At 42.5% G+C, this 18,141-nt stretch overlaps 1 protein-coding gene across 1 annotated transcript in view; it reads right to left on the bottom strand.

Annotated features, from left to right (window-relative positions):
* Positions 1 to 18,141, bottom strand: part of OSTM1 (osteopetrosis associated transmembrane protein 1) — a 58,761-nt gene that overhangs the window by 471 nt on the left and 40,149 nt on the right. Inside the window, exon 5 of the mRNA XM_011952890.1 lies at positions 632 to 739. Coding sequence (XP_011808280.1) covers positions 632 to 739 — 108 coding nt within the window. The remainder of the gene's footprint in view (positions 1 to 631; positions 740 to 18,141) is intronic.

Raw genomic sequence — 18,141 nt, 5'->3', positions numbered from 1 at the left:
TTATATAAAAAATATATATTTTTTAGATGGAGCGTTGCTCTGTCACCAGGCTGGAGTGTAATGGCACCATCTCGGCTCACTGCAACCTCCACCTCCCAGGTTCAAGCCAGCACCAGCAATAGCAACACCCAGGTCCCACGCTTTGTTTCGAGCCTAGAAATCCTTTCACTTCCCTGTTGATACCCCAAGTTCCTGACCTTTTCTGCCCAAACTTTCCCCTTATCTCTTACATTGTCCTCATAAAATTCTCTCAGGGGAGAAAACAGAATCATGGCATATTTGATACTCCTCTGGTATTAGCTTTGCCTCAACCTCCTGAGAAGCTGGGACTATAGGCGTGCCAACACACCCAGCTAATTTTTTTATTTTTAGTAGAGATGGGGTTTCACCATGTTGGCCAGGATGGTCTCAATCTCTTGACCTCATGATCCACCCGCCTCGGCCTCCCAAAGCGCTGGGATTACAGGCGTGAGCCACTGTGCCCAGCCTAATATTAATGTACATATATACATTATGAATCGCCAAGATAGTGTGTATGTGTGTGTGCGTGATCTCTTAAGACTAAAATTCTGCAGAATCTTTTTTTGGGAAATACTGACTTACTGAGTAATTCTACCTTCCTCTTACATACTTTTTTGCTGCAGAAAGTGTCAACACCTTTCTCTTCAGTGTCAACATCCATAGAAAAAGTGTCAACACCTTCTTGAGTGTCAATGCCCATAAGTGTCAACACCTTTCTCTTCAGTGTCAACACCCATAAAAAAGTGTCAACACCTTTCTCTTAAGTGTCAACGCCCATAAATGCCAATACCTTTCTCTTCAGAGGTCTTCATTTTCTTTGTGTGTGGCATGGCAAAAGCCAAAATGAAAGTTTAAAGATCCAATGTGTGTATATATATATATATACATATACAGATAGATAGATAGATTTTTTTTTTTTTTTTTTGAGACAAGGTCTTGCTCTGTCACCCAGACTGGAGTGCAGTGGTGTGATCATGGCTCACTGCAGCCTCAACCTCCTGGGCTCAAGCCATCCTCCCGCCTTCGCCTCCCAAGTAGCTGGAACTACAGGTGCATGCCACCATACCTGGCTTATTTGTGTATTTTTTGTAGAGATGGGGTTTCGCTATATTGTCCAGGCTGGTCTTGAACTCCTGAGCTCAAGCAATCCACCTGCCTTAGCCTCTCAAAGTTCTGAGATTACAGGCGTAAGCCACCATGCCTGGCCAAATATGTATTTTTAAATAAGAAGGAAGTAAGTTTTTCTTACAAAGTAAGTTTTGTCTTTTTGCCTATTGAAGCCAGGAATTTTATTATTCCTTTTTTTATGTATAAAATAGTCCCTCAGTGACCAACACTAACAGAAAAATATAACAAAACTGCTTTCCAAAAGACGATGAAGTTAGAAAAACAATTTTACCAAAATATAACTTTAAAAAATACACTTAAACTACCACAAAACAGAGATATAATGTGATTTTACCACCATATATTTGAAAAGTAGAATGACTCATTATTTTAATATTTCCTAGGAGTATTGTTTTATAATTTGCCCAAGGATTTGATTTGATTTTCTAGTGGCCCCAAAGGTGGCAATATCTGCTTATGAAAGCCTTGATTTGGGCTGTGTAGGCTGCCATAGATTTTTTCAGACTTTTCTTTTCGTTAAAACGAGATTGCACTATAGGTCAGCAGCGTCACCCATGCTTCCTAGACACTTATATAATCAGAATTTACTTCTTCCTTTTCTTTGCAATAACACATTTTTTTCATACTTAATGAGTGTAAAATATTCTCTGAGAGGAATCCACAAACGTTGAAATTTCTTCCTCCTTAGGAAAAGACAGTAGATTGTCAATTTATTTATCCTTCATTTCACTCAAAATATTTTCTTATAAATTCCCTGCAAGCTTTCTCTCTTTCTTCCTTTCTATGGAGATTTGTGAAAAATGTGACACACACACAACTGATAGTAGTGGCATGGGCCTTGGCCCATCCTCATTTGTCTTTTAAGAGGTGTCCTCAAAAAAAAAATTTACAAAAATTAGCTGGGCATGGTGGTGACACCGGTAATATCAGCTACTTGGGAGGCTGAGGCAGGAGAATCACGTGAACCTGGGAGGCAGAGGTTGCAGTGAGCCAAGATCATGCCATGACACTCCTGCCTGGGCAACAAAGGGAGAATCCATCTCAAGAAGAAAAAAAAAGAAGAGGCATCTACAAGATGAAATTAAATTTTTTATTCCTATTGGTGTAATATTTATAGATTTTTTTTTTTTTTTTTTTGAGTCAGGGTCTCTGTCATCCAGGCTGGAGTACAGTTGCATAATCTTGGCTCAGTGCAGCCTTGACCTCCTGGGCTCAAGATCCTCCCACCTCAGCCTCCTGAGTAGCTGGGATTACAGGAACGTGCTGCCACACCTGGCTAATTTTTTATATAGACAGGGTTTTGCCATGTTTCCCAGGCTGGTCTTGAACTCCTAGGCTCAGTGATCCTCCCATCTCAGCCTCCCAAAGTGCTGGGATTACAGGCGTAAGCCACTGTGCCCAGCCTTATTTATGGATTTTCAAAAAATGAACAACCTGCCATCATCCTCAGCAAACTAACACAGGAACAGAAAATCAACCACCACATGTACTCACTTATAAGTGGGAGTTGAACAATGAGAACACATGGACACAGAGAGGGGAACATCACACAGTGAGGCCTGTCGGGGGGTGGGGCATGGGGAGGGAGTATAAGGAAAAATAGCTAAAGGATGCTGGGCTTAATACCTGGGTGATGGGTTGACCAGTGCAGCAAGCCACCATGGCATACATTTCCCTAGGTAACAAAACCTGCACATCCTGCACATGTACCCTGGAACTTAAAAGTAAAAATAAAAATGTCTAATAAATGTAAGACATTTTCAACTTCACTAGTAGTCAAAATTCGGAATGCAAGTTAATAAATTATCACGTATCTAAGAAAGAAAAGGAAAATTAAAATAAATAAATAAAAATAAAAACAACCACACTAAGCCCAAGTAGGCCCAAGTAAGAAATATATCTCAGCCAGGCACAGTGGCTCATGCCTGTAATCTCAGCACTTTGGGAGGCCAAGGCGGGTGGATTTCCTGAGGTCAGGAGCTCGAGACCAACCTAGCCAACATGGTGAAACCTCGTCGCTACTAAAAATACAAAAATTATCCAGGCATGGAGGCGGGTGCCTGTAACCCCAGGTACTCAGGAGACTGAGGCAGGAGAATTGCTTGAACCCGGGAGGCAGAGGTTGCAGTGAGCCGAGATCACGCCATTGCACTCCAGCCTGGGTGACAGAGCAAGACTCCGTCTCAAACAAACAAACAAACAAACAAGCAAAAAAATGAAATATATCTTAGTCATTGAAGCAAGTCTTATTTGACTATCGTATGCTCACTTTTATACTCTGACAGGTGCTTCTCCTCCCTGTAGCATGAAGGAATACAGCAGTAAAGGCTGAGGCTGTCCTGAAGGATACCTAGAGAGGCAGCATTGAGGAAAGGTGCACAGTGAGACTCCAGGATGAGACGCCCATGCAGTGCTGAAGATTCTGGGCTGCCCTCTCAAAGCGCGGTAAGAAAGTGGGTGGTCCTCAAGATCAGGAGATCGAGGCCATCCTGGCTAACAAGGTGAAACCCCGTTTCTACTAAAAATACAAAAAATTAGCTGGGCGTGGTGGCGGGCGCCTGTAGTCCCAGCTACGCAGGAGGATGAGGCAGGAGAATGGCGTGAACTCGGGAGGCGGAACTCGCAGTGAGCTGAGATTGCACCACTGCACTCCAGCCCGGGCGACAGAGCAAGACTCCATGTCAAAAAAAAAAAAGAAGAAGAAAGCAAGCAGGTGGTCCTGAGCTCTGAGAGCTGCCCCTACTCCAGTGGGGGTTTTTCCTCAAGTGAGATTCTTCAGAGAATCCATTTCCTTTTTCTTTTTTTAGAGACAGAGTCGCACTCTATGGCCAAGGCTGCAGTGCAGTGGTGCAATCATAGCTCACTGCAGCGTCAAACTCCTGGGCTCAACTGATCCTCTCACCTCAGCCCCCCAGAGTAGCTGGCGTATGTCACCATGCCTGGCTAGTTTTGTTTGTTTGTTTGTTTAGACTGAGTCTGGCTCTGTCATTCCCACTGGAGTGCAGTGGCATGAACTTGGCTCACTGCAAACTCTGCCTCCTGGGTTCAAGCAATTCTCCTGCCTCAGCCTCCTGAGTAGCTGGGATTACAGATATGCAGCACCATGCCTGGGTAATTTTTTGTATTTTTAGTAGAGACAGGGTTTCACCATGGCCAGACTGGCCTCAAACACCTGACCTCAAGTGATCCACTTGCCTCAGACTCCCAAAGTGCTGAGATTACAGGCACGAGCCACTGTATGGTTCCATTTGCTGTACAAGTTGGAGTGGTGGCTGGATTACAGAGTTGTTGTGTAGCTCAGAGACAACTGTGCAGGTTATAATTTCTCTACTTGCCTCCTGGATTCATTTTTCATCCTTCCTTGCCCTGCTCTGTGCCCGAGGAGACTGAACCAACCCCTTCAGATCACAGGACAAGAGGAGAGAGGGGCCAGGCTTTACTCTCTACGCCTTTGCTTAGGAGCTGTGTCTGTTGGTAGCTGTCATGCTCCATACCTATCACTCCCATCAGGTGGCCCATGTCGCCAGGCTCCAATACCACTTTTCTCTCCCCTTGCTCCTTTAGATCTAGGGGAAATAATGGTTTCCTGGAGCCAGACTTTGGGTGCCTCATGCCACAGGGTATGGATTTAGCTAGTAGCCATGGCAGTTGCCTGACAAGACCATTCTGTTTCCTTGTGGCAACCTCCACAAATCACAGGACTGGATTTATGTGATATTTAAAATCTTACAGATTTAATTAAAGATTTTCGAGTAGATGAGCACATAAGATCAGATATGTAGTCTAAGAATATTAACCTGGTAGAGTATCAAGTATATGGGAAAGGGAGAGAATGGAGATGACACCAGTGAGCAGACACTGCCATGGTCCCTGTCAGTGGTGATGACAGGTGAGATACACAAGGTCAGTGGGAAGGTTCCAGATAGACATCTACTCCAAAGGAACCAAAAACAAGATGGTCTTCGGGGGACACAGTGGAGGGATGTTTCAAGTAGGAATCTGCCGACGTTGTCTTTTCTGAATTTCCTTTTGTGGGGAACTGCTCTCTGCTACTCTATGTGATTTTGATGAGGCTGCCAATTGCAGAACTCTGCCCCTCTGACCACAGAGGGGTGTGTGTGTGATAGTGGGAAGGGCAACCAAGAATAGTACCTCAAGCCCAGCCCATCTTAGTGCCTCATTCTCTCGGGCAGAGTGATTGATCTAGGGATGGCCATGTGCCTGAATCTAGGCCAATCAATGCCTTTTTTGGTGACTTTTCCATTTGGAGCTGAAGGAGAAGGGGCCTTACTTTCAGAAATATGTGAATAGGGTTGCCGCGGCCTCTTTTCTTTTCCCCACAACATGAAGAACAAAGAAAACATAAACAAGTGAGTGGAGAGTGAAGATGGTGACTTCCTTAGAGTTCCTGAGTCTAGTCAAACTGGAAGTGAGATCAATTTCTGGACTTCCCAGTTATGTGATCCAGTAAATCTCCTTTTATGCTTAAGCTAGTTTGAGTTTTGAGTTGGGTTTCTGTCACTTGTAATCAAAACAAGTCTGAACTTTAAAAAAAAAAAAAAAGCGGGCGGGGGGGGTGTTGGGCACAGTGGCTCACACCTGTAATCCCAGCACTTTGGGAGGCCGAGGCAGGCAGATCACCTGAGGTCAGGAGTTTGAGACCAGCTTGGCCAACATGGAGAAACCCTGTCTCTAGTAAAAATGCAAACATTAGCCGGGCGTGGTGGCATATGCCTGTAATCCCAGCTACTCGGGAGGTTGAGCCAGAAGAATTGCTTGAGCCCGGGAGGCAGAGGTTGCAGTGAGCCAAAATGGTGCCACTGCACTCCAGCCTGAGTGACGCAGCAAAACTCCATCTAAAAAAAAAAAAAAAAAGGAACATGTTTTTCCTATTAGAAATAGGCTTAATAAACTTCCATGAGTCCACAGTAAATTCAATGGAATGAATGCTTAAGCAGATATGATCTAAGGAAGTTTTATTAGCAAACTATGGATAAAAGGTGTTTAGGAGAATGTTGGGGAAACTAGTTTTGCTCATTTTCATTCTTTATTTTCCTTCTTATGCTAGTAGTTTCTGCTTTTGAAATTCTAAGAGGAAAAGAAACAGTAAGTGTAGTCAGCCAAGGGAAAAGATATAGACTGGGAAGCAGTAGAGGAAGCCTGGGAACAGAGTGATGGAGAAGGGAATTACGAGAAACGCCATGGCATATGAGAGAGCTCCAGCCTGGGAGTCAGGACCTGCGTACAGTCCTGGCTCTGCCACAAATGTGCCATCTGCTTGCATAAGCTAGTGTGACTAAGTTGTAATTTCTATACCTGAGAAATAAGCAGGCCTGGAATAAAAGATGATTAATACTCCCTTTCAACAGTCTATTATTCCAGTGTGTCCCTATGTTTAGCAGGAACATGAAGGAAGCAAAGGATTAGGGAGCATCACTATTAGATTCATAGCTGTGAAGACAGTTTCCCAGAAGGGTTCCCAGGAGGTCTGGCTTGGAGGGCAGCTGCTCCAATGCCCCCAGACCCAGGCTCAGATCAAATCACAGGCAGCTGAGGCTCTGGCTTTATCCTGGAAGGGTTAAGACATGGTCAATGAACGGGGGAACCAAGGCAGGTCTCCTTGTTTTGCTAAATAGTTAATGCAATCCCTTAGGCAGACAGGGTAAAACCAACCTCATTTCCTCCTTCCCTCCTCACCCTTTTCCCACCCAGTGAAGGAATCCTGACTCAACCTAAACCCCACCCACATCAGCATACCTGGAACCCATCCAACCTAGCAAGTGGTGACCTGAACAAGCCAATTTCACACCGGAAAAATCAACAGCCTGCTGTTATCACAGCCAGGAAGGCAGGGAAGGAGCAGTTTCATCCTCATGGCAATTCAAGCAGGAGGAGAGAAGAGTATGGGGAGAAGTAGTGAATAAACACACAGGAAAAGGAAGTTCTGCAGAAGTTTGCTCCTGCTCCAAAGTTGGGTTTGAAGGGTAGTGTATAAGAAGAAATGAGTTTTCTTCTAGCTCTTTCAAACTTTCTGCCATTTCTGCCAAAATACCACCAAAGAGTTTCTTAGTTCTCAGATTCCTGAGAAACAAGAGCTGCCACACAGTAGGTGCTTAGTAAATAATAATTTTATTTTAAATTATTAATTTAAACATTAATTTAAAGTTAAATTAAAATAAATTACTAATTATTAAGCACCTCGCTCTGTCACCTAAGCTGGAGTGCAGTGGTGTGATCGTAACTCATTGCAGCCTCAAATTCCTGGGCTCAAGTGATCCTCCCATCTCAGCCTCCAGAGTAGCTGGGACTCTAGGTGTGCACCACCACACCCGGCTATTTTTTTTTATTTTTGGTAGAGGTAGGGTCTTGCTCTGTTGCCCAGGCTGGTCTCTAATTTCTGAGCTCAAGTGATCCTTCCACCTTCCAAAGTGCTAGGATTGTAGGCATAAGGCCCAGCAATAAATATTTACTGAGTGGATAATTGAACAAATGGATGGACACATCTGTTGGTCATTATATTGACTCTCTTTGTGGTGCCAGATGTGATGAGCCGCCAGAGTAAAATATGCTCCATGAAAGAGAAGGGAGGATCAGGAGAGGCGCTCAAGCACACTCAGCTGAAGCTGCTTCCCCACTCTGGACTATCCAGGTAGAGTTTTAATATTGGTCACAGAGGGCAACTCCCTCAGTCAAGGAGCTTCCATAGGCCCTTCCTATAGGCCCAGGACCATGAAGTTATTTATTAGTCCCTGACTTATAAGAGCTTGCAGTCTAAGTGAAGAGACAGTGTTAGCTCAGAGGGAATAATGATATGATTTGCATAAATCAACAAATAATTGGCCTTAAGTAATGTAGAGAAATGTGTAATTATAATGAGTTCAAAGAAAAGAGAGATGAGTGGGGCTGGAACAGTCCAGAAAGCACCACTGAAGAAGTGGGATTTGACTTCGATGCAGGGAAGAGGCAAATGCTCATTCACGTGGGGAATGTGGATTAATTTTCTGAACCCCGATCCCACCTGGGGCATCACAGTGCTGTTTTCCAGATGCATGCCCAAGTCCCCTTTCAATTTTCCATCTCTGGTCTGCATGGCAGGCGAGATTTCCATCACCATTAGAGCAGACGGGGCTTCACAAAGAGCAGTGCAATTTGAGTGCTGATGAGGCCAACAGGTTTGATTCAGAAGACTGTTATTGCTGCCAGGCTGTAGCTTAGACATATAAATTTGCTGCTTCAAATGTTCCATCAGGAGAATCAGCTGGGGAGCACTAATCCTAAGTGAAACCATCTTGATTACAAAGGAAGAAACGACAACACCATATCGTTTAACTGCTGAACCTTACAGTGAAACACAAAGCGGCATTAAAGTTCTCTGCCTGTAATGCCATGGTTTAAGCGGTTAATCTTATTTTAGCTGAATGGCATGTTCATTACAGCAAATAAGTAGGTAATGTGTGGGATTACTGAAGAGGAAAGATAAATTAAACCAGTTATGGGCATCATGTTGATTTTTTTTAACTGTCTGATTTAACTTGGTATTTTTCAACAGCCAGATCTAATAAACACTCATTTAGCAGAGATTAAAGAGATGGGACTCTTGCCCAGAAAAGGTGTTATATATGACTTGAGATGCTAGTTCTAAGGGCAGTAATTCATGATGCTCAGCACTTGCTCCAGCCTGGAATTTTCAGTGCTTTAACAGGAGGGGTTCATGAATGGCAAAGCAGTGCTTCTCACTTTCCACTAAATAGTTATGTTTCTACCATTTGTACTTTTCATGGGCAGCTAAAGGACTTTTCTTCAAGGTCTCAAACATTCTTTTCTTTAGACCTGCTACAAAGACACCTTCTAACATCAGACAATGTAGTTCAGGAATGTATTTTGTTATCTTTACTCAAACAAGCGCTACTCTAACTTCAAAAACCATTCATTGAACTATGGGTACAAAGGACAGAGGAGATAGTCCTTGAATTGGAAGAGATTACAATGTAGTCTGGAGAGGAGGAATAACAATCACACACAATAAAGGACAATAAAGAAGCTGGTAACAGCATGAGAAGTGCATAAACAAGTGCCAAATTACATAGCCAATTTGTGCAGTGTAGCCCATAAGGAAACAGATGGACAAGTACTTACTGAGCAGCAAGAAATACTCCAGGTTGGGTATTGTGCTGTAGGCTTTTTGTATACTTAATTTGCACACAAAAAAATTTTTTTGAGGCAAATATTATGACCTCCCATTTCACAGGTGTAGAAACCGAGGCTGAGAACCAAGTTGCTTGTTCAAGTGGGGGAAAGGCCGAGGTCTGATTTTAAAGTCCTTGCCTTTCCTTTATGTCAAGTTGTTTCTTTAAGAAATATGAAGAGTCAGGAGAAGAAAATCATGTAAGATGTCATGGAAGGAGTGGAATTGGATCTGAGTCTGAATGTACCCTTCAACCCAATTTCAAAGCAGCAAATGCCTTGATGCAATTTGTTTGACAATCAATTCTGCTTCCAGGAATTAAACCTAAAGAAATAATTAAGAAAATGTCCCTTTAGAAAGTTTGTATCCATTTGCACTCACACCATATGTTATATTAATTCATTGTTCTCATGCCAATACCAGACATTATCATTCCTTTTCAGTATCTGCCATTCCATTAGATCACCATGTGGCTACAATTTGTGTTTCTTTAGTGGGTAGATATGAACACCTATTCATATCTTTGCTGCCTAACTTTGTTTTAGAATTCTCTGTGCCTTTTCTTTTGCTGATTTTTTTTTTTTTTTTTTTTTTTGAGACAAGGTCTCACTCTGTCTCCCAGACTGGAGTGCAGTGGCATGATCTTGGCTTACTTCAGCCTTGACCTCTTGGGCTCAAGCGATCCTCCCACCTTAGCCTCCCAGGTAGCTGGGACTACAGGCACACACTACCATGCCCAGCTACTTTTTCAAAAAATTTTTTTGTAGAGATGGGGTTTTGCCATGTTACCCAGGCTGGTTTTGAACTCCTGAACTCAAGCAATCCTCCTGCCTCAGCCTCCCAAATGCTGGGATTACAGGCTTGAGCCACCACGCCATGCTTTGCTTATTTTTCTATATTTATTTACCTCTAAATAATTTTATTTTAAATTTAATTTTATAAATTAAAATTAATTTTAATTGTCTCATTAATTTAGAACACTTTACATGTTAAGATTTTTTTTTTTTTTTTTTGAGACGGAGTCTCGCTCTGTCACCCGGGCTGGAGTGCTGTGGCCGGATCTCAGCTCACTGCAAGCTCCGCCTCCCGGGTTCACGCCATTCTCCTGCCTCAGCCTCCCGAGTAGCTGGGACTACAGGCGCCGCCACCTCGCCCGGCTAGTTTTTTTTTGTAGTTTTTTTTTTTTTAGTAGAGACGGGGTTTCACCGTGTTAGCCAGGATGGTCTCGATCTCCTGACCTCGTGATTCGCCCGTCTCGGCCTCCCAAAGTGCTGGGATTACAGGCTTGAGCCACCGCGCCCGGCCACATGTTAAGATTTTTGAACTGTTGTATATGCTGCATATTACTTCTAGTTGATTTTTTTTTTAAACACAGACAAATCTGAGTCATTTTCTTTATAATTTCTGCAGTAGCATCCTGGAAATACGGTTATAGCAAGAAGTAACCTTTAGAGTAAGTAGCTTTCTCAAAATGGTAGCTCAGGTGAACCGACAACCAGGGCAGACTTGCACAGCTTCTAAGTATCTGCAAGGACAATCCCAGTTGTGCAGACTCAGGGCTCCAATGAGATTCATAGGTGTTAAAAGCACAGGTAACCCCTGATGGCTATACAACTAAAGGTCGCCTCAGTTACACTGATTTCTTAGTAACTTGAATTCCTAGGATAATCTCTAATTTGTTCAAAGTGTACTATTCTTTTAGCCTACTGATAAGTCCACAAATACTATATGTGACATTTTGTCTTAAGATTGATGCAGGATTTTTCTTGGCCCCTTCACTGGACTCCCAACAGGAGGGAACATTTACTCGGCCCACCACATTCAACCCCTTGTGGGTGGGAGCCTGTGAGCGAGTGAGTGCAGGACCCAGGCGGCCACTCCAGGCACCAGCAGAAGCAAGCTCCATGTGGGGCCCATGGCCAAACCAGCCATGAGCCCGTGAGTGTGGGATCTAGCCAGTTGCTCTGGGCAACTGCAGGACCAGGCTCCATGTGGGGCTCATGGCCAGATCAGGAGTGAGCGAGCGAGTGCAGGATCTGGTTGGCCACTTTGGGCACTGGCGGGAGCAAGCTCTGTGCAGGGCCCATGGCACCACCAAGATGAGGGAGCTTGTGACCTCAAAACCCCAGGGGGAGTTTTACGGTGCTCTCTTAGCGCTGCCATCTGCAGACGGCTGTGTGTTAACAGCTCAGCTGGCCCCTTGTCTCGTCACATGGGGTGGCTGCCCTCTGGCAGCAAGGACAAAGGGCCAGTGTGATAGCCTTTTGGGGTCCCCACACTCCGTGGGCCCCGAGCTCTTGTCTATCCAGCATCCAAGGAGAATGAGGTTGCGTGGACACTTGAAGGATGGTGAGGGTGGAAACTTTAATTGAGCAGTGGAAATGGCTCTTAGCATAGAGGGGAACTGGAGAGGGGATGGGAAAAGCAGAGAGTCTTCCCCAAAATCTGGCCCTCTCTTCCCCAAAGTCTGGCCATCTCTCCTTTCTACTGACTGAGTCTGGGATCTTTATAGGCATAGGATGGGGGTGGGGTGGGGTGGGGTGGGCCATAGGTAGTTTTGGAAAAGGCAACACTGGATTGGTAAAAAGACATTATTCAGAAAGAACCAATCAAGAGAGACAGAGCAAAGAGGAATAGAAGTTCTCACTTTGGGCTGCAGGTTTCAGGCTTTTGGGCTTGAAGATGGGGTTTCACCGGGGACCCATCCCTGTTTGCCTAGGCATTTGGCTGCTTCCTGCCACTCTCGATATTTTTGTTTGTTTTGTTTTCACCCTCAATATTTTTTAGTGAGATTTTTTAGTTCATTTTTGTGCTATGTTCATCAGATTTGACATCAAGATGATGCTGACTTTGTAAAATTAATTGGAACTTCCTTCCTTTCCTCCCTCCCTCCCTCCTTCTTTCCCTCTTCTATTTCATCTACTTACTGATATTTGAGTTTAATATATCATGTTACTATTTGTCCTGTCCTGTGTTCCCGTTTCCCTCTTTTCTTGATTTCTGCTATACTGATATTTCCCCTTCCTCCCATTAGTTTGGTAGTTACACCTTCTTTTACTTTTTTTCTTTTTTAGCGGTTACCTTAAAGGTTTCAACATTAATCCTAATATCCAATGTTACTTGAATTTTTATCTCACTCCCAAATAATGCAACAACCTAAAACATTTTAACTCCAAGAATACTGTGGTGGTGAATTTTATGTGTCAACTTGACTGGGCCACAGGGTGCCCAGACATTTGATCAAACATTATTCTGGGTGTGTTTGTCAGGGTATTTCTGAATGAGCTTAGCATTAGAATCAGTAGACTGAATAAAGTAGATTGTCCTCCCCAGTGTTGGTGGACCTCATCGAATTAATTGAATACCTGAATAAAATAAAAAGGCTGATAAGAGGAAACTTCTCCTGCCTGACTTCTGAGCTGGGGCATTAGTCTCCTGCCCTCATATTGGAACTACATTGACAGCTTTCCCGGAGCTCCAGCTTGCCAAACGCACATCTCGGGATGTCTCAAGTGCCATAATTATATGAGCCAATTTCTTACAATATGTATGCATGTCATAGAAGACATTTATATGCTATAAATATTTAATATGTCATAGGAGACATATAATACATAGAGAATATATGATATATAGATCATATAACATGTAGATTGTTTATATAGAATGTTATATATGTAGATTATATATTTCCTATGACATATATTAAATGTATAATATATATAAAATATCTATCTCCTATGACATACATATTAATTATTAAGTAGTGGCTTATGGCCAGGCATGATGGCTCACACCTGTAATCCCAGCACTTTGGGAGGCTGAGGCAGGCAGATTACCTGAGGTCAGGAGTCCGAGACCAGCCTGGCCAACATGGTGAAACCCCGTCTCTACTAAAAATACAAAAGTTAGCTGGGTGTGGTGGCACATGCCTGTAATCTCAGCTACTTGGGAGGCTGAAGCAGAAGAATCACTTAAACCCAGGAGATGGAGGTTGCAGTGAGCTGAGATTGTGCCACTACACTCCAGCCTGGGCGATAGGAGTGAGACTCTGTCTCAAAAAATAAAATTAAATTAAAAGTAGCTTATATATTATTATATATAATATGGCTTATATACCATATATCTCTCTCTCCTCTTGGTTGTATTTTCCTGGAGAACCCTAATATAAACCATCTCTTGATTTTTATGTCACTTGTGCATTTTATTCTTTCTCTATGTATGTACGTATATATACATATATATATGTTAACTCCACATGACAATATTGTGTACAGCCAATATTTATTTAGATTTATCCATATAGTTACCCTTTACACTAATTTCCTGTTCTTGCACCTGTGAGTTTCCAACTGGTTTATTTTACTTCTACCTGAAGACATCTTTAGTGTTTTTTTAATGCAGTCCTACTTGTGATGAATTATTTTTGTCTTGAAATGCCTTTATTTCCCTTTTAATTTTGAAGACCATTTTTGCTAGGCATGGAATTCTAGACAATTGGTTACCCTCTTTTTTTTTTTTTTGAAGCAGACTCTCACTCTGTTAACCAGGCTGGAGTGCAGTGGTGCAATCTCAGCCCACTGCAACCTCTGCCTTCTGGGTTCAAGCAATTCTCCTGCCTCAGCCTCCTGAGTAGCTCGGATTACTGGCATGCACTACCACGCCCAACTAATTTTTGTATTGTTAGCAGAGACGGGGTTTCGCCATGTTGGCCAGGCTGGTCTCGAACTCATCTCAAGTGATCTGCCTGCCTCAGCCTCCCAAAGTGCTGGGATTACAGGCATGAGCCACCACGCCTGACCAATCAATTACCTTCTTTCAGCACTTTGAAAATATTCTATTTGTCTTCTGGCTTTCATTGTTTCTCTGGAGAATCCAGCAGTAAGTCTAGTGGTTGCTCTTTTGATGGTGATGTCTTTTTTTCTCTAGCTATTAAGATTTTATCTTTGGTTATCAATTACTATGAATGTGCCTGGGTTTTTTGTATATTTTAAATTCTGCTTGGGATTTTTAATCTGTGACAATGCTTTTCACCAGTTTTGGAAAGTCCTCAGCTATTATCTTCTCAAAAGTTGCTTCTAGGCTGGGTGCAGCGGCTCACGCCTATAATCCCAGCACTGTGGGAGACCGAGGTGGGTGGATCACCTGAGGTCATGAGTTCGAGACCAGTCTGGCCAACATGATGAAACCCCGTCTCTACTAAAAATACAAAAAATTAGCTGGGTATGGTGGTAGATGCCTGTAATCCCAGCTGCTCGGGAGGCTGAGGCAGGAGAATCTCTTGAACCTAGGAGGCGGAGGTTGCAGTGAGGTGAGATCACACTACCGCACTACACTCTGGGCGACAGAGCGAGACTCTATCTCAAAAAAAAAAAAAAGTTTCTTCTCTCACATTGTCTCTGTTCTCTGCTTTTCAGGGACTCTAAATACATTTATATTAAATCTTCTCACTGTATCCCCTATATCTCTTATCCCCCTTGTCTGTACTTATGACCTTTTCTCACTCCATGTTTCCTTCTGGAAATGTTATTCTAATATATTTTTAATTATATCTTCAACTATGTCTTATTTGCTATAAAACCTTTCCATTTAGTTCTTAATTTCAGCTACTATTTTTCTTTGTTTGGGATTTTGTTCTTTTTATGGTTTCCATAATTATTAATCTTGTTTCTTGTTTTATCTCTTCAAACCTACTAAACACATTTCAGAGCAATTTTCTGTCAAGTAAAACTTGACAACAAAAAAAGCAATCAATAAGTTCCAGTTCCACTTAGGATAGAGAAAGCCAAGAAGCATTGCTCTCACAAACTACTTTGCCTTGGGCAGAGTACAGGATGAAAGATAGCAGCAAATTAAAAAAAAAAAGGAAAGAAAAGAAAAGAAAACTGAAATTTTAACAAATGCTTAAAGAGCAAATGTGGGCTAGTGTGACAGCTTAGAATCCCCGAGAGCTACAGACACAAGGAGAGATTAGCCCCAGTTACTGGCTGTTTTTCATAGCCTTCACTGGGTGTTCATAAGAAAAACTGGGGACAGAGCAGGAGAACTGAAAGAGACTCCTTTTGGTGACACAGGCATGCAGGTGACAACCAGCTACCACTGTGAGAGAGAGATGAAACCCAGGTCCTTCTCTTACATAAAGAAAAAGCCATCTGCCACCAGGGAAGTGATACAAAACCTCCTATCCCCTGGTTTCAGCCAACGAACTTGGCCGTAGGCAGGGAAGAGTTGAAGCAAAAACCATCTGCTGTTGGACAGGGCAAGGAAACTCACTTGTGACCATGATCCTGCACTGATACAAAGCAGAGGTTTGCCACCAGTGAGAGAGGGACAGGAAATTCACTCTCACCTAAGACAACCACAATTACAAAGCAGGGTCTGAGAGCCACGGAGAAAGGGTACCCAGCCCTGAAGCTCACACACCCATGGCTTGCATGAGACAGAGGCCGGAGGAGGAGAACCGCCTCCTGCCCCAACCATAAGCCTTGCACAAAGTAGTAAGTAATAGATTTCTACAGCTGAGGAGGGACACGAGCAGAGAGAAAGAGATATCACTGATGATATAAGTGTGCAGAGTCTGCTAAAAGCTGAAGGTGGAGCAGGAACACTGAGAAAAACTCTGGCACTCTAGGCCACACACTAAGCCCATGGCAGCAGCAGTCCACCACTGAAGAATTTGAAATCTGTGATATACTGAAAGTAACTATAGCAGCAACAAACTCAAACCCAGATCAACTATTTATTAGAGTTATTTGCTTCTCCCCCAACACTAATGGCCTAATAGAAGGAAGGCTGTGCCCATTTCCAGATATAAATACTATTTACCTCAGTTTCTACTGTTCTTTAACTTGCAACATCTGACATTTAATCAACAATTATAAGACATTTTAAAAAGCAAGAAAAAAATGATCCATTATCAAGAGATAAAGTAGTCAACAGAACCAGATTCAGAGATGACCCAGATACTGATATTATCAGATAGAAACTTTAAAACAGCTATGATTAAAATGCTAAAGGACCTAGTGGAATGGATGGACACCATGCATAAATAGATTGGGAATTTCAGCAGAGAGATGGAAGCTATAAAAAAAAGAGTTAAATAAAAATGCTAGAAATAAAAATATGATATTAAGAGATAAAGAATCTCTTCAACAGGCTTATCAGTGGACTAAACACAGCATAGGAGAGAATCAGTAAGCCTGAAATAGATTAACAGAAATAATCCAAATTGAAACACAAAGAAAAATAGAGTGTATAAAATAAAACAGCACATCCAACAGAGCCATGGGACAATATCATATGGCCTAACATAAATCTAATTGCAGTCTCAGAAGAACATTTGATCATATAATGGTTGCAAATTTTCTAAAATTAATAAAAAACAACAAACAGATCCCAAGAGGCTTGGAGAATCTCAAGCAAAAGAAATACAAAGAAAAACATACCCAGAGGCTGGGCGCAGTGGTTTATGCTTGTAATCCCAGCACTTTGGGAAGCCAAGACGAGAGGATTGTTTGATCACAGTTGTTCCAGACCAGCCTGGCAACATGGTGAAACCTCAGCTCTACAAAAAAAAAAAAAAAAGAAAAAGAAAAGAAAAAAAGCTGGGTATGGTGGCACATGCATGTAATTATAGGTACTTAGGGGACTAAGGTGAGAGGATTGCTTGAGCCCAGGAGGCAGAGGTCGCAGAGAACTGAGGTCACACCACTGCACTCCAGCCAGGGCAACAAAATCAATCTTGTATCAAAAAAAGACACATCATAGTTTAACTGCTGACAATTTTAAAAAAGGATATCTAGAAGGCAATAAGAAAAAAAAAATTATGTATAGATGACCAAAATTTAGAATTACAGCAGTATTCTCAACAAAAACTTTGCAAGCCAGGAGGCAATGGAGTAATTTCTTTAAAATATTAGAAAACTTAGACTTTACCACAATCCTATCAGGTCACTTGAAATCTTGGTATTGTTAAGGCTAATCAGGGCTAGAGTTGAGAAGATGGTGGTACTGTGGGAACAAGAGTAAATGATAGGGCTTAGATGCAAGGTGCTGGGGTGCACCTGAGAGCCAGAATGACATGGGTATGCCTCTTGAAATCAGGCCATCAACAAGCACGGTCCCCAAACCTAAAATGGGTTTTTCAGAGCCAGACCACATCAGAGACTACATTCTCTAAATAACTTTCAGCACAGTGGAGTTGGTTACAAGCAAAATTGCATAATTGCAGTGCCCACCTAAGTACCTATCCCCCAATGTCTCAAAGACATAGAATGAATGGTACAGATTGTGACACTAGCCAAACTACAAAGGATAGTTCCTATGATTTCATCTATTGTGATATCAGGAGACAGGAAGAAGAAGGTGAACAAATAATCTGCTAATGCAGAGGTCACAGACCCAGGAGGAACTGAAGTAGCCAAACACCCATGTGCTCCTATTTGAGAACTCCTATTCAACTCCTATTGAGTTGAAGCAAGGGGTAAGTCCTGAATGGATGGTGGGCCAAATGTGCCAAGCAGTGCAAGGTCAAGCAGAACTTCAATCCTTTCCATAATCTCCATCATTTCCCAAAAGCTTAAACATATACAATCTAATTTTACAATTTTTACGCATACACTCTTCAAGACAAGTGACTCCCAACTTCCCTTTCCTGTGTAGACTGCTACCTCTAGTTCCCTCATATACATTCAGGAATCACAGGATGGAGTCAAGACTGGGGGTAGTGGAAATTCAATCTAGAGATTCTACTTGCTTACTTACCTTCTTTTTTTTTTTTTTTTTTTGAGATGGAGTCTTGCTCTGTC

This window comes from Colobus angolensis, unplaced genomic scaffold (assembly GCF_000951035.1).
Source record: "Colobus angolensis palliatus isolate OR3802 unplaced genomic scaffold, Cang.pa_1.0 Scaffold35, whole genome shotgun sequence".
Lineage (NCBI taxonomy): Eukaryota > Metazoa > Chordata > Mammalia > Primates > Cercopithecidae > Colobus > Colobus angolensis.
The sequence above is the reverse complement of the archived record's forward strand: the minus strand, read 5'-3'. Positions and strand labels throughout refer to the sequence as shown.